Source organism: Bactrocera dorsalis, chromosome 4 (assembly GCF_023373825.1).
Source record: "Bactrocera dorsalis isolate Fly_Bdor chromosome 4, ASM2337382v1, whole genome shotgun sequence".
NCBI lineage: Eukaryota > Metazoa > Arthropoda > Insecta > Diptera > Tephritidae > Bactrocera > Bactrocera dorsalis.
In genome coordinates, this window is record NC_064306.1 from 514,268 (window position 1) to 531,705 (window position 17,438).

Consider the following 17,438-nt stretch of genomic DNA (forward strand, 5'->3'; position numbering starts at 1 on the left):
CCACATTTTTTGTTTCATTAAATCGTCGGCTCGAAATCGGCTCGAAAGTTTCTATAACGAAGGAAATCTACTACTCAGAGGCGGTTTTAAACTTTGTGAATGCAAATTTGCGTCGCATCTCTTCCAATTCTTTCCGCCAAATGGCCACTGGATGCATCGTTCTAATTATTATGATGTCTGTCCACAGTCGCGCACAGCTCACTCGAGTTGACAGTTGTGATGAAGACAATCCCATGTTATGACGCCTCAACTGAAAAGTTAACAACACGCACAATAATAAAAGCAGCAGACAATATCCGTGCAACACTGCACCACACAATGAGTCGGTTCCGTCACACTGGCGAAACGTGCTGGGCTACACTGCGCTTGTGACATTCGTAGGTTGAGTTGTTGGTATACAATTACTTTGTGAAATGAGCACAAGTTTAGCACAAAAACAACAAATGAAAAGACTGAAAAACAAGCGCATAATGATTTATTATGCGGATTATACCAAAAACGGTAAATCGCGTGGTATGACGTACGTTAGACATTGTTTGGCCAAGAAAGTTGAGATACTCGTATTCAGCCCGTGAAATTGTGACATGAACGAATGATGAACGGATGCAGGCTTCAAGCTGATATCATGTCAGATGCCTACATTTGTAGAATGCTGAGCGCTTGCGGTGCACGTGGCTGTTGCGCTGGAGTATGAACATGCTCGCGAATGCAAAACAGGGTGCGGCCATAGAAAATTTACAAATTGAAATTATGGTGCTCTTAAATCAAGCGTTCGTTTAGTTGTTTCACCTTTTAAGTGGTGAGTTTGTTTCGTATTAGAAAATACATAGTAGATGTTGCTGTTTCACTCAGTAACTCATCGCCTAACTAGTCCAAGTACAGACGGTCATAGCAAAAGGGGAGGAGAGGTTAGGCAAAGCTTACGTAAAAGTTTAAATTAAGTTTCACGGGTCGTGTATGTATGTATATTAAAACTTTTGAAAAATATCTCCTGTTTTCATAGCTCATCTACGTTAATCTCCTAATACCATGTTCCGACCAACAATAAGTCACAAGATTTAGCGTAGATTACCCTTATCTCTAATCTACTAGACTTAGCAAGATTTCGCTATACAAATTACACTAGCAAAGCAAGTGAAAATGGCGGAAAATAGTACCAAAAAAGAGAGTAGTAGAGGAACATGGTATTGAGTTCCTCTCATAAGTTTTCGAAGGTTTCAGAGACGATCGATACCTAATATATTTATGTCGAAAATCAGTAAAATGGCGTACAATTGGCGCAATTTCGGCAAATATTTCCGAAAACACTTTCAAGTTCACTTTGGCAAGGGGTCAGCGACCAGATTATCTAAATATCTCGAAACTGCGCAGCATTCGCAGTACACGTGCGGAGTTCAATTTTAAGCGCTGCAGTCTGCTTCCTTTTTTTGCAAATTGTTATAATAATAATAGTATTGCGCGCACGGTAAGCTGGCTGGTGCTGTCATATCTAAGCAAACAACGTCGTTGTAAGCGCTCGTGTCAAACTGTTTCGCTCTTATTAACTCTGCCGCTAGAAACGTCAACGACGTCATTACAAGCGTTAGGCGTTGGGTGTGCTATAGTAGCGATACGCGTCGCTCATTAACCGTGCGCCAAGTAAACGTAATAAGTCAGTGATCAGTAGAGGAATGCGCGCTGCAGTTGGATATCCAGCGCTCCAGCGAGCGCGCAGGTAGCAGGAGGAAGGCGTCGGCGAGCGTTGCGCAGCACTGACTGGCGTAATATTCATAATAATTATAATAATGAATTATTTTCATTTTTTCTGCTGCTGGTTGCTGTTGTTGTTTGCCGTTTTAATATCTTTTCCAGTGTTTTAAATAAACATATTTTTAACTCAGCGCATGGGGCGGCTAGCTGCCAGGCGAGAGTTCGCTTGGTTGCTTGTTTAAAGTTTCATCCGCGTGTCTGCTGGTTAGTAGCTTTTCTCGAGCGTTTAGTGGCGCACTTGGCCAACGGATACCAGCGGTTCCGAAAATTAAAACAGAAATAATATCGGAAAATTTGTGATGTTCGAAACATCATCGCCCTTAATTTCAGTAATTTTTTGCTTTCCGAGTGAATAGGAAGTTCGCGCTTGTGTTTACCGTTTCGTTGTTTCGGTATCTGCATGCTTCAGCAGTGGCGTAACGGTTTCAGTCCTAAAATTCGTGCATTCGTTTGCTTGCCATTTGTGCGTAGACGCTTGAGGCGTGGCAAAAATGTGTTAAACAAGTTGCCTTTAATTAAAGAAATTATATTATGTGGTCTATATACAACGCCAGAGAAGTTTGAGGTGGGTCTATAAAATTTACGCGTGCTTTCGGTACGTGTTGATTCAATAAGCCAATGTATGTAGAGGGTATGATTATTTAGCTTAGAGGGTATGATTATTTCAAAAATTGAAAGTTTGGTGCGGATTGTGGTATGGTGATATCCAATGGTCCTTTTTTCTTTCGAAGTATTTCACGTCTAAACATTGACAGCTTTCGTGCAAAGTTTGATGGCGCGTTAATTTCGAGAAATGGTCCAGTCAAATGAGCGCCCGGTCATCGAAAATTGGCTGACATTTTGTTGAAATCCGAAATGACATGCAATTATTCGGGTTTAATATGTGCAGCCGAAATCAGTGGTAACTCTTTATTCAGTTACTCACACTGTGTGGTTCTAAACCCGGCTAAGAAAAAGTTGGGGGACTATTTCAGATTCCATTTTGACAAGTTGTTTGTACATTAATCCAGGGGTTGTTCGACTTCAATTTTAGCCCGTAACTGACTTTAAGAATCTTAGGTTTCTCCATGAGTAGATAATTATGCTGAGTAAGAGTAGAAAATATTAGTCAGCACACAAACCACAACTTGACTCAGAGTGCCAATAACAGGCTTGACAAGGGTTGAACGCTGTGTTATAGGTGTCGTTTACCATATGTATGTATGTAATTGAGAAGCAGAAGTGAGTTCAGCTTTTTTCTAAATAAATACTTTTTTCTTTCAATTCTCAAGCAATAAAAACATAAAAATAAGCAAGTTTCTATTGGTATCGAAACCACCACCAAATATTTATGCTATCAGCATTATTTTGTTGCGCTGCGAGTCTGTAAATACCATTTACACGTCTACGAGGTACTTGAAGCAACGAAACTCTATAGAAATGTATACATTTTTATGGAGTACTTAAGCATTTCGAAACAACAAAGTGTTAGCACCGCGCCAACGCCGCCGTCATCACCACTGGGTGTTGTGTACGAACCGCCGAGTGCTTTTGCGTCACTGTTGATGTTTGATTAAGAATACATGCGCGGCGCGCGGGGAGTGCGCGGCATGGAAATGTGCTTCGCAAAGCAAGAACCCTGAGTCTGTTTACGCAGATTGTGCTCGGCAACAGCGTGGCATGAGACAGACGCTGTGGAATTCCCAAGCTTCTTGAAATGATGTGAAATCAGAAATTGTCACAGACTGTTGTTGTAGAGTATTTTTCAAAGGCGCGAGCGTTTGTCGAGCTGTGTTGACGAAAGTGCGCTGCGCGCTTAGACCGGGTATTTTCACAGCTGAAATGTGAATGCCAATCAACTGGCACATACATATATATTAAGCAGCATATTTTATTTACTTCTCTATTTATTTGCACAACACAACATACACAAGCACTAATTTCTATCATTTCTTCTCATTCTCATTTCAGGTAAATATGAAAATCCTTGACGGCTCATTGCGTAAATTGGCACTGCCCAAAATTCCGCCACAACACTTGCGTAAGTACACTGACCGCCTCACTGGCGGTATGCGCCTGTGCACCGTCGCCCGCGCGAGCATTTGCACACATTAGAGGCAATTTAGTTGACTGCTATTTTTAACGATGCGGCGCGATGAACATTTTTGCCGTTTTTGTGGCAAACTCTCGCCACAATTGAAGTCAATTTGCACAATTCATTAGCGCCAGCAGCAAAAGTATATGTCGACGATGCGTTGTTGTTGCCGCCTGACTGTTATCAATTTGTGCACGCTTTGATGGTGTGGCAGTTCATGCGTTTCGGTGCTGCCAACCCATTTCACGGCGTTCCCAGGCGCGACGTGTTCGCACAAAGACAATACATCCACTAATTTAATAAATTTGATGGACGGTGAAAAAAGTCAAATATTGGTTGTAGAGATGAGAAGTAGTCTATTTTTATGCCGATTACGGTCAGACGCTCAAGTCGTGATATTCGAAAAAAGAAATAGAGAGCTTTTGGGTAGTTGCTAATAGCCTTTTCGCAAAGATTTAGTACATTAAGAGTATAATTGAGAAACCTGTTATTTTCTGCACAGCCGGCAGCTCGATTAATAATAGATTCGATTTACGATCAGATATTACACTTCATTTTGTATATTTTCTAATGATTAAAATTCATCAGCTGACTGCTATTCATCCATGCACACAACCAAATTCATAGCCTGGACAAAAACCCGCAGAGACGCATGCCAGTTTCAACTCGATTTAACCTCGATTATGGATTGTTGCAGTAAATTAAAATTTATATTTAGTTTCTAATCGATCTAAATAAGAGCTTTAACCGAGCAAAGCCCAGTCAATTGATCAACTAACTTCTGTGCGAAAAGCCTATTAGGGGTATCTAATACATGCGGATTGTAGAATATGTTCACTAATATTAGTTTAATCTAGACATCATTACTAGGATCTTAACGCACTAGAATTGTTTACTATGATTTGCGGTCGGAATACGATATCAGGATGCTCAATTAGAGAAAGTACTTCCTCATCTTATTGTAAGTAGCGCTTATAGTTGACAGCTAGTGCGGCGCTAAATCCTCGCGGCCGCCATAAGCCAAAGCAAAATTGTGCCCGAATACTGCAGCCGCCCGCTGCAGCTTTTTCTTTAGACATATCATCGCCACCTGACTAAGTCTCCAGCAATCAAGTCAATTTAATCAACGCGACTCTTAATCATTGCAGTCATTACATCCTGCCTGCTTGCGGCACCCAATCCCAAACTAATCAAGACTAATCTGTATGAGTGTGCTTTTTCATTTGCATAAATTTGCAAAGTTGTTGTGACAAGTTGTTTGCAGCTACCGGCGCGAGCGCTAGCCGACCGTTGCTCAAGTGTCAAAAGTGCAGTTATACATATGTAGGCGCCTGTCGCGCCCGTAAGCGGCCTAGTGCCGCGCGATCTGCATGCCGCTATAGGCTATTTGCGCAGGCAACACCTCACCTCCATGATCTGTGAGAGTGGACTGCTGTTGTTTGTTGCATATTTGACTGGCGCGTTTGCTGTTGCATGCCAACTAATTGGCTAATTGATTATTGGCTCTCTTTATTTCTGTTACCAGGTGGCAGGTGACACATAAAGCGACAAGTGGTTGCGCTTAGCTCAATGCAACGTACACTTGGAATTCCGTAATTTTCGCGTAGAGTGGACGGTTCAAGCGAATATTGAACATCTCAACGTTACATTGCTCACGTGCGTCACTTGGCAACAGTATCGTGTTCTTTCCGCAGTAGATGAGAATTCGATATGATGCACTCACTTGGTGCGCGCTATTCGATGACGTGGGCGCTTATGGCGTTGGCCTTGCTGTGGCACATAGGTTTACTTGTTGAAAACTAATACATATAAATATAGAAAGTGTCTATGCGCGCACACTCTATACAAGACCTATTAGTAATGACGGCGCTTTTCTTAATTAAAATAAATGAAGCGGCGGCGGCCTGGTCACGTATTGTGGCGGTGACATTTATGTGGGTAGATGAGCGATAACAACGCGCTATAGCGGTAATTAGCGCAAGCTTTAGCTAGCAAACGCGCTTGGAGTACGTGCCGACGCTTATACTGCTGATTTTTCTTTAATTTTCACTGTTTTTTTAATTTTGAATTTTGCAAAGACGCTGTGGCGGCCGCTAATTGTTATTGACGTCAGCATGCGCGTACAAGTATAAGCGCCCGACGCGCGGTCACACTGTGCGTTTATCAGCGCAGCCGCTATGTGTGCGCTGTTGTAGATTTTATGTTTGCGCTCGTGTTTTGCATGACTGCTGGAGCGTAGCGTGCAAATCGCAGCGCCGCGCTTTGTTTACCGACGGATTACGTAGTCTTCTCGTTCACACTCTCGTCCAGCTGCAGCTGGCCTCGGCCTGATAGCGCCGTCGCATTTGTTTTGGCAATTAACATGGTTGCACACACGCGCGCTGCAGACATACAGACTTCATGTGCACTTAAGCAATTATCGGGTTGGAAAATAAGCAGCAAAGTAACGCGCGTAGATAAAATGTAGCACTAAAATACTTGAAAGCTCAAAATTTTGGAGAAATAATATAACGCCACTACATATTTTTCGTTGCTAGTTGTAAAGAAATATGGTAGTTTCGATATGTACAAGTTGATTTGCTAAGATTTGTTCGCGTGCGCCCGGCTGACTTAATTACCAAACATGCAGATGACGGCCCAGCAGAAGCGCGCTGGACATTAAGTTGTTATCGCCAAAATTATCAAGCGCTTACGTATACGGTGGGCGCTGGTCCAGCGCGCCCAATTAGGAGAGTTGCTGCCGCAGATAAGCGATCTGCGCCTATTTGTCAGCGCTTTTGAACAGCTGAGTGATGTATGGCGTGTTTGACACGCGTCGGTATGCGAATAGCAAGTTAGACATTCCGCTACACCGAAGCGTGCTCGGCTCCCCATCTCACCTTCGTGGAGTTAATGAGCATTTGCTAAGTTCAATCATGTTTTTTCTTCTCATTGACAGCCTTCTGGTTGGCGCAAGCTACGCAACATTGTGCAATGGACGCCATTTTTTCAAACCTACAAGAAACAGCGCTATCCCTGGGTCCAACTGGCCGGTCATCAAGGCAATTTCAAGGCCGGTCCCGAACAGGGCACCGTCCTAAAGAAGCTCTGTCCAAAGGAGGAGGACTGCTTTCGCGTGCTCATGAAGGACGTCCTGCGTCCCTATGTACCGCAATATAAGGGGCAAGTGACCAGCGAGGATGGTGAATGTAAGTACAGTATGTATGAATATCCGTAAAAACCGCTCTTAACTGTTATATAAATTTAATTGAATTTCAATTTGGGCACACGTTGTTCCAACGGGGAATACATAACTCTCTCGTTCACAGTATACTTGCAACTGCAGGACTTGCTGAGCGATTTCAATCAGCCCTGTGTTATGGACTGCAAGGTCGGCGTGCGCACTTATCTCGAGGAAGAGCTTTCCAAGGCCAAGGAGAAGCCGAAGCTGCGCAAGGATATGTATGAGAAAATGATACAGATTGATCCGGATGCACCCAGTGAGGAGGAGCACAAGGCGAAGGGTGTGACCAAGCCACGTTACATGGTTTGGCGCGAGACAATCTCCAGCACAGCGACACTGGGCTTTCGCATTGAGGTGAGAGCGACCGCTGCAGCGCTAAGCATAGTCACGTGTACTAAATTAGACAATTTTCATTTGCAGGGCATTAAAAAAAGCGATGGCACTAGCACCAAGGATTTCAAGACCACGAAGTCCCGCCAGCAAATCAAACAAGCCTTCCGCGAGTTCGTCAATGGTTTTCAACATGCTATGGTGAGTATTGTCACCAAAAATGGCGCATTTGTTTTTCCGAAAAGCTTTCCAAATCTAATCTAATTGAGTCGTAGTATAACTGACCATAAGCATTGATTCATTTTGAGTGAATTTAATATTAGACCCCTGAAGATTACATGTATAACACTATCCTTAATCTTTTGTGCCTTACAGCCCCGTTACATACATCGTCTGCAGGCGATTCGCGCCACACTCGAATGCTCGGACTTCTTTCAGACACACGAAGTTATAGGCAGTTCGCTACTGTTCGTGCACGACCATTATCACGCCAGCGTGTGGCTAATTGATTTTGCCAAGACCGTCGGCTTGCCCGAAAACCAAAAAATCGACCACAGAAGCACCTGGACGGTGGGCAACCATGAGGACGGCTATTTGATTGGCATCAATAATTTAATCGACATTTTCACCGAACTCGATGCAGAAATGGCCGTTGAAACTTCGCTAACGCCATCTTCGGCCTCTTCGTCGGCTTCGTTGTCGCCGAAACGCAATTTGAGCGAATCGGCACTCGAGGACACAGCGTCCGGTAGCATGATGAGAGAAGGCGAAGTGGTGTTGGAGACGATTAAGCCAGCAAAGGTGGCTACAGTCGCAGACACTCAGCCAACGCACAGTCCCATCGAAGCCGGCTCAACAGCAGAGCAGCCCTCTACCAGCCTATGCGCCGCTGCAAAAGCAACGGAGGAGAAAGAGCCGGTGGACGGCTCCCAGGAGGCGCGTTAAGCCAGCTTTCTTGATGCTGTACGGCTTTTGCACGCATTGCAGATTTTGGTGAAAAGTCGAAGGCCGCTCGTTGGCTTCACGTTGACCATTCACTAGGGCTCTCAGAACCCCGTGAATATGAAGGATGAAATAATGAAATAATAGATTTAGCTGGAAATTGAATTACTCGTAAGCACGCAAGACTGAACACATAGTAATTTATTGAGTTACATACATACATGCATGTATTTTATATGAGCCTACATACATACATACAAACCTATGTACCACTAAGTAAATAAGCAGAAATTACAAAAAAACTAATTTTAAGTAACGGCTACTTGTAGCGGAAGCGAGAGAGCGGAACAAGGATAGGCGCTAGACAACAGCACAACCGACACTGCTCAACACGAGCGCCCAGCACGAGCGCGAGCCTTGGCGATTTCGCGACTTCGACAGTAGATAATTAGAGCTATTGCACTATTTAAGTTTAACGGTATATGCAACAAACACTTCAAGCGGCTTGAAGTGGCAAAATGCGTTGCGGTAGTTATGTAACTGTATTATCCTATCCTGTTAGCAACAAATTAAGGCGGCGCACAGCGTTCGATCACTCAAAACGATTATTATTTGTATTTGTATTTTATTATTTTCAAATGTCACACACATCATTAGCCACATCAATACACACACACATATATACATACATATGTACGCACACAATCACTGTTGTTGTGTTTAAGAAATAACTGTAAAACTTTTTAACGAGGCAATACTTTCAATAAAATGTTTGCAAAACAATTAGCTTATGCTTAAATAACAACAACAATTTTCAGAACATCTACTACAACAAAAGTTTGTATCTAAAAAAACCGCTATTAAAGCCAACGTTGGATTGGATTTCTGGTAAGTTATGTGTGGTCTCCGACTTCTTCATTTCCACTTACCATATTCAGATACCACTTACTTTGCCTACCTCCAATAGCTCTTCTTGTGTGGGAAAACAATGCCAAACCCTTTTTAAAACAAAAATACAAAAATTTTTCGAAATCGCTTTTGAATAAATCCATTTCCAAAAAATTTATGGGGTGTTTAAAGTGGCTGCTGAAAAGCCAACATTTATTGGAAAATTTACCGATATCGAGAGGTTTTGGACTTGGAGTAGATAGAAAAACACTTGGAAATGTTCCCCCACCTTTTTTCACGGGTACTTACTGAAGAAAAAAAGCCGTTTTAAGCATTATTTCGTAAAAAACCGTCGATTTGCGACACATTTTTAATTCTCTAAAATCGTGGGTTATTCCAAATTCGAATTTTCTTGAATAGGATTGTAGCGCATGCGATTCTGCAAATTTCCACATTTTTAGATTTTCTCTACGACCTCTAGTTTAGAAGTTATTAGCGTTTTTCTATTCTGCGGTTGCTTGCTGCATGGTTCTGGTGGCCTGGTAGAAATCCAGGATTTTTGTGCCAAATTGAAATGCATTTTTTCTGCAGCCGGCAGCGGCAGCGGCAGAGGAGGCACCGGAGGCCGGTTGCCGTTGCATAAGCAAAGGGGCAAATTTGAATTGGCGGAAGCGGTCAGGCAGGATGTATGGGGGGACCGGAAGCGACCGCAGGGCGGAACCGGAAACGGAAAATAACGTCACCCAACTTCCGGTTTAGGGGTGTTTCCGGAAGTTGGCAACCGGAAACGGAAATAACAAACCGGAAGTTGGGTGGGCGGATATACCATGGTGCGGATGTTGTCATATTGTCGAGACAGGAAACGTGGGACCGGAAATGTTGCACCCCCACTCCAAGGCTTAATCGGATATACAATATCCCTACTTCCGGTCCGGCACTTCCGCTTCCGGTTTCCAACTTCCGGTTTCGTCCCTAAACCGGAAGTTGGGTGACGTTATTTTCTGTTTCCGGTTCCGACCTATGACCACATCCGGTCCCCCCTTACATCCTGTCTGTCCGCTTCCGCCATTTCAAATTTGCCCCTTTGCTTATGCAACGCCAACCGGCAGCTTTTGGGTGGCCTCCTCTGCCGCCGCCGCTGCCGGCTGCAGTAAAAATGCATTTCAATTTGGCACAAAAATCCTGGATTTCTACCAGGCCACCAGAACCATGCAGCAAGCAACCGCAGAATAGAAAAACGCTTATAACTTTTGATCTAGAGGTCGTAGAGAAAATCTAAAAATGTCAAAATTTGCAGAATCGCATGCGCTACAATCCTATTCAAGAAAATTCGAATTTGGAATAACCCACGATTTTAGAGAATTAAAAATGTGTCGCAAATCGACGGTTTTTTACGAAATAATGCTTAAAACGTCATTTTTTCTTAAGTGAGTGTTGTGAAATAAGGTGGGGGGAACATTTCCAGGTCTTTTGCTATCGACTCCAAGTGCAAAACTTCTCGATATCATACATTTTTTCAATAAAATTTTCAAATTTAAAACTTAACTACTTACGGATACCAGTTCAATATTTAAAGCTCATTTTAATGTTTTTTGGCCATAAAATCTCTTCAAAAGGTAAAAAGCAGAGTCCCACATTATTTTCTTGCATAAAAAGCTGCTAAATTCTGATTTTTAAAGTGTGAGTACTTAGAAGAGTGAAATTGCGATTAAACTGTTTTAATTGGCCATTTGGTGAATGAAAAGCAGCTTCGTTTTTATTTTCAAACATTCCTTCGTTTATTTTAGTCGTTCATTTTTATAATAATTCATATTAACATTTTAATATTAATAATTTATTGACTTATTAACGCTTTATACAATTATTTGCCATACACATTATGATAATTATAACGGTTTTACCTTTTTGTGTTTTTTTTTTGTTTGTTTTCATTTAATTATTTCGATTTACATACAAATATAAGTAGAAAAATTAATTATTACATAGAAATGTTTTAGTGCGTTAGTTAGTATTCATTAATATTAGACTGGCTTTGCTTTTGCTGTTTTACTTCCACTTCGAGAACTAGAAATTAAAGACAATATTTGAGCATTGAATTCGAAATTAAAAACTGGCTTCGCTGGCAGCGCATGCTTGCTCAACACAGTGGGTAACTGGAAAGCGACGCGACAATCACAGGTACCGTTAATGTCTCGTTACGAGCCAAGTGCTGGCGTTAGTTGTGAGTTCGTTTACATTTGCTACAATTTTACTTTAAATGCTACTGAAAAAATCTCCGAAAGGGCAGTTTCTGAGTGTGTAGACGACTTTTTGGTGTTTGGAATTTCGCATTCGTATTCGCATTCTTCATCTGCTTCTTCTTCTTCTTCTTCTTCTTCGATTTAAAAATTATTAAACTTATGCATAAGAAATTATTGCAAAATATATGACACATTATTTCATTACAATTAACTTTGTTGTAAAGTCATTAGTGCGCTTAAGTTAAGATTTATTACAAAACGAGTATAGAGAGAACGCGGCAAACCGATTGGTGGGCACGCGGCGGTCTCGTGTTCGTTCGTGCCAACTGCCTGGCCTTGGCGCTCAAATCCATCAGTTTGCTGGTTCGTGTGAGTGTGTGATTTGTTGTTGTAACTTAAGAACAATTCGTATTTATAAAAAATATGTTTATTATATATAACGGTAAAAGCTATGCTCAAACGACCGGTGGTTCGGTGCCATCGTCGGTTCTGTTATCGGAGGAAAAAGAAAAAAATCAAAAGAAAAGGTGAGTAAATTTGAGAGTAAGAAAGGGTTTAAATAAATTCGTAAATGAAAAGGCAATAAAACTTAATTATAAAAAATATAATTAAATTAAAAAATTAAAATTAAATTGAAAAAATAACACTTAATTAGCAATAAATTATATTGCATATAACAATAATACAGTAATAACAATAAAAGCATACTTTTCTCTACAAAAATTCTAAAATAAAATCAGCAAGGAAGGGTTAAGTTCCGTTAAGTTCAAATGCGGCGAAATATTTTCAGGTTTTGCAAAATTTGATGTTAAAAAATGCTGCGAAAGTGTTCAACAAGCCGTACTCGAAGAAATCGAATGGATTCCAATTAAGCTTGGTATCTTATTGTAATGTATATTCTAGGACGTAACAACACTTGGGATTAACCTAGTTAACTCAACTGAAATATGTACATATATAATATATGATATAAACTGAATCAAAGGGACTCCCATTTAATAAATGAGGCAAGGCACCTTAGAGTCGTTATAGGCAGAATAAGAGCGATTCCGTGCTCCCTTATTCTTTTACGGTCTACTATTAATAGCTGAGCTTCGCGAAAGCTTAGTCAGCGCTGGGAGATAATCGGTATATGGGCTGCCGGAAAAGTCTTTTGGCCAAGATCTGTGGCAAAATATCAGGTGATTTCTTTGCCCTCAGTAAGGCTAGCCTCTACCTAGTAGTGGGGCTTTTAACGGGCCATTGCCCTATTGACGTCTAGGTAGTAAGGCTGGGCATCCTACCGGATGCTATCTGTTGCAGCTGGATACACAGCTGTTGGAAAGAGAGCTCATTAGGATACCCTATATAATATCCAGATACGTATAATATACAAGTATATGTGCGATATAAAGTGAGACAGAAGTTCAAAAACATTTATATTAGATATTAGATTTTACGCTGGTTTGGAAGAAAGTCATATTGTCATCAAACAAATATGTTCTCCGGATTTTAATAATATTCCTCACAGATTGACCAATAAGTTCCGTAACAGCCAAGCCAGTTGCACTGGGGCTCACATATTTGGTGTCGGGGTACTTGAAAACCTATAGTTCGACTTCAGAAATTTTTGGTTTTAAGATGATATGCTTTAGAGCACTAGTTGTGCAAAGTTTTATTCTGGCTACTTCATTGATGTATGATTTATATACTGTAAAGTGAAAGCATCAGATGGAATTCAAAAAAGCGAAGGTGGATTTCGCCCATATGATAGACATGTTTGTATAATATAAATTTGCTTGAAATTGGTTAAATAGTACTTGAGATACAGGTTTTCACTTAAAGACAGGCGGTGCCACGTTCCTTGTCCACTTTTGATACCTGCTCCTCTAAAGCTCTTCCCTGACGTTATGGTTGTGAAATCTGACGCTTGAGGCGGACGGGTGGACAGACAGATAGTCAGACTGTCACACGGAATTCAACTTGTCTCGTTATTCTGATCATTTATATACATCTTTATCTTTATATATAAAAATTACATCGAACGTGGTTTGTCCGCGATGGACTCCTAAACTACTGAACTGATTTTAATAAAATTTAGCACATGTGCCCAGTTTGACAACTTAGAAGATAGCATAATAAAAATAATCCAAAAATAAAAAATACAGTGAAAACTCTATTAAATGGACGCTCTATTAAGCGGACAACTCTATTCACTGGACAGAAAGGCTGGTAACCAGACATTGCGAAAGCAGCCTTAGAGTCTTTATGTATACATAATCTATCTAATCTAATCTATCACGATTAGTTGTCGGTGATACAAACAAACGTTAGATGAACAAAGCTATTATACTCTGTGCAACATGTGGCGAGTGTATAATAACATTAATATCCGGTAATATTTAAAAAATACTTAATTGCAATAATTATATTACTATAAGGGGATTATTAAATACAATAATAATAGTAATAATCATCCTCGAAATAATAATAATAATAATCATAATAATATTAATTATAATAATCATCTTCATAATAATAATGAAAATAAAATATAATAAAGTAATTTTCACTAAAAATTTCAACATAAAAACATTATTAATTTCAAAACATGTTGAAAATGAATATTTTTCTGTAGCATTTGCTTTCAATCACAACTAATTTCTATAATTTGTGAAAACTAGCCTCAACGGACCTCCAGCGCCTTGTCTAACGCCCACTCTTTGCCTAACTAATTAACCTTAGCTTGCGCAATTTCACAAAATGCTTCTTATTGATCTGTTTCACAGCACATAATCAAATGGTAATGCTTTCAAATTAATAACAATATTTTGCTAATGCAATAATTAACTACAACACAGACATACATATTTCTCATTTTCATTTTTCATACTTTTTAAGCTATATTTATGCATATTTATATATAATGTTTATATATATAATATATATATATATGTCTGTTATTAATACACGTTTGTATATTTTTAACTATTACCGTATATTTTAATTAAATTTTCATAGTAAATTACGCTAGATTTTATTATTACCGTTGTACATTAATTTCAAGCTAATTTTGAGCAACTTCGAACTGCTAAATATCTTCAAAGCATTTTCGAGAGGCTGAAAGCATTTTATACCATCAAGCTGTCGCTTTGTTAATATTAAATACTTCGTCAATATTATTTTCTAATATATTTACATATTTATAAATATTTGTATTTTTTATTTATCCTTTAATTGACTCTTATTGTTCAGTTTGATATTTTTGGGTTATTTTCTGATGTTTTGAATATCATTAAAAAAATATAAAAAAATAAATAAAAAAAGAAATATATAAAAAAAAATATAAAATATACAATATTTATATAAATCCAAACAGTGGTGAGAAAATATTTTTAACTAAACAGAAAAATAATTTATTTCTTAAAAAAATCTGGAGTCAAGAAATAATTTTTCAATTTAACAAAAATAAAATAAATCCAAATATTTTCACATTTTATATTAGGTAGTCGAAAAAGTCTTTTCGTATTGTGTCAATAGAAGTCTTTGCAGTCGTTTATCTCCAGTGCCACCAATCACATTGTTTCATACCACATGCCAAGAATGCCACGAAATACGAAAAGACTTTTTCGACTACCCAATATTAAAATTTAATTCCATTCAAAACTTGTTGTATCAGCCATAATTTTAGCTGTGAGACGAATAAATTTTTGCGCAGATATTTTTATTTAAAATTTTTAATAATTTCATATTTTCAGAAATTACTGTAGTTATTTTTGAATATAATTCATAATTTGTTCATAGAAACCTTTAGCACATACATATTTTTTGGTAATAATCGCATATTTGAGTATTTATAGATGGTATAATACAACAGTTTAGTTCACACTATACGCTATATTATATATACTATATTTTATATGTGTATATGTATGTATGTATGTTTGTATGTACAATATGTCAGTATGAATATCCATCTGCACAAACATTAGCTAACTAACTCTTTCACACATTTAATTTTAGGACACGCACTCCCGCCTTGCGTCTCGAATCGCTTATGACCCTTATCTATTCGCAAATTAGCTTTCAGCATAATGGCAGATAAGAATTTTGTATACTATATATGTTTGTATGTATGCGCATAGAGTTTTGACCAACTCAAGGCATTGAATAAAATTTCAAGCCGCCCGCTCTATTCGCTATTTAGGCACAAATTCCCCACACACGCTTATATTTAACATTTAGTCGCGGCTAGCCACAGAAGCGCACATATAAACCACATTGAATTTAACTCTCAAACATTATAAATGCTGTCTTAAAGATCTAAATCGATGCAAGCTCATCTTTGCCGCCATTTTGAATTATTATTTGCAGTCTTTACTGTTATACGAGTAGTCGCGCATAGGCATAAGCGAGTATTTCCAGATGCAACCAACCATGCTCAAGGCGTTATTTCAAGCCACGCCCAAGTCTGTATTGCTGCTGCGCCTGCAAACTGCCGCGCGTCAACACATTTTGCGCACACGAGTGTACATACGCCAGCAGCGTGATAGTCAGAGTTAGCGGCAAGCAGCAGCAGCGCAGCGAAACGACGTTCCACCGCACGATGCACTCCAAGTGCAAACTGTTCGTTTGGGAGTAGGCGTTCGGTGCGCTGTTGCGGTAGTATGGATTGTTGGTGGGGCGCGGGTAGAGTATGTGCACCGGTGGCGGTTGGTCGAACTCATCGAAGAGCGACGGATCGAAGCGCGCGTCTATAAAGTCGATTTCGTGGTACACTAAACTAGACGGATTCCAACTGCTGCAATTCCAGGCATAACGGAGCAGCATGCGTTGAGGGAATACAAATCACTTATCTTAAAACATATGACTATGCACATAGTAAGAGGCTCTTACGCTTCTAAATAACTTTTTTACGCATAACTTAAGTGTGCTAGGTACTAACTAGATAGTGGTTTTAACTTACTGCGGACACGTATCCACATTTTGGCCGCTGATGGCCGCAGTGCCTAATTGTATGATGCCTCGCGCTTCGCCCTCCACGACGCGCACGCAACCGTTGAAGTTCTTGGTGTAGCGGCCGCCAGTGAATTTGGCTACGTCCGGCGTGCCACCTGCAAAAACACACGAGCATATTGTAATCAGCAAACATGCGCATATGTGATTTCTTGTTGTTGCACTTACCAATGAACACATGTCCCGGTAGGTTCATTTGATCCTTGCCGGTCGGACGTGTTTCGCCCGCATCCAACAGGTGATCCAACTCGAGTACGGCAGTGTTGTCCGTTCGTTTAATCAAAACAATGTGGCGGCCACCATCGTCGATGCGCTTGTCTGGATTACGTATGACGGTTTCCTCGCCGTTGAGACGGAACGAGAATTCCACGGTGCCATCAACTATGGCTAACGCCATGAAGTCTTGTCCGGTATATTCCTCATCCTTCTTTTGACCCCACCAAAGCAGCAGGCCATTGGGATCGGTTGTGGAGAAAACCATCGCTGCGAATGAGTATTTTTGTTCGACGTCCGAGTTGAACTGATCGCGGTTGATCTCCAGATAACCGTTGCCATGGAAGTTGGCGTCATATACGAGACTTATGTCTAGAGTATGAGATATAAATGCGGTTAGTATAAGCAGTGAAACTGATTTGAGTGTTCTGTGACTCACGTTCTTCACAGTGCATGCCGGTGAAACCAACTGGACACGAACAAACGGCTTCGCTGTCGTGTACACTGCAGCTTCCGCCATTTTCACAAGGGTCGCTGGCGCAGGCATCTACCAGTTGGTCTACGTTCTCACTTCGTGCTTTGCTCTCTGTGCCCTTCGCTGGCTGGAGTTTAGTGGCATCTTGCTCGAAGTTGTCGAAGGACTCATTTTGATCGATCTCGTTGATTTCGCCACAGTTCTGGATGTTGGCTGCATCGATAACATCGGCAATCAGATGGATTTGTCGTTGACCCTCGAACAACTATAATGCGGTAAATATATTATTTAGGAACATTATACAAATTG

At 40.2% G+C, this 17,438-nt stretch overlaps 2 protein-coding genes across 46 annotated transcripts in view; one reads left to right on the forward strand and one right to left on the reverse strand.

Moving 5' to 3' along the window:
• LOC105230384 (inositol-trisphosphate 3-kinase A) overlaps positions 1–9,101 on the forward strand; it is a 28,947-nt gene extending 19,846 nt beyond the window's left edge. For 4 of the 7 annotated variants that reach the window (XM_049456048.1, XM_049456047.1, XM_049456049.1 and 1 more), the window contains exons 3-6: positions 6,762–7,020; positions 7,132–7,400; positions 7,467–7,577; positions 7,752–9,101. In XM_049456048.1, the coding sequence (XP_049312005.1) occupies positions 6,762–7,020; positions 7,132–7,400; positions 7,467–7,577; positions 7,752–8,321 (1,209 nt within the window). In that variant the 3' untranslated portion in view covers positions 8,322–9,101. Of the gene's footprint in view, positions 1–1,936; positions 2,315–6,761; positions 7,021–7,131; positions 7,401–7,466; positions 7,578–7,751 lie in introns of those variants that run through there. The other 3 variants (XM_019991787.3, XM_019991785.3, XM_049456051.1) reach the window with 2 other exon arrangements.
• Positions 9,102–10,959: 1,858 nt separating this feature from the next.
• The window catches only part of LOC105230483 (basement membrane-specific heparan sulfate proteoglycan core protein), a 150,821-nt gene continuing 144,342 nt past the window's right edge, over positions 10,960–17,438 (reverse strand). For all 39 annotated transcript variants that reach the window (XM_049456059.1, XM_049456058.1, XM_049456057.1 and 36 more), the window contains 4 exons: positions 17,094–17,394; positions 16,610–17,026; positions 16,392–16,539; positions 10,960–11,935 (listed from right to left, as the gene is read on the reverse strand). In XM_049456059.1, the coding sequence (XP_049312016.1) occupies positions 11,902–11,935; positions 16,392–16,539; positions 16,610–17,026; positions 17,094–17,394 (900 nt within the window). In that variant the 3' untranslated portion in view covers positions 10,960–11,901. The remainder of the gene's footprint in view (positions 11,936–16,391; positions 16,540–16,609; positions 17,027–17,093; positions 17,395–17,438) is intronic.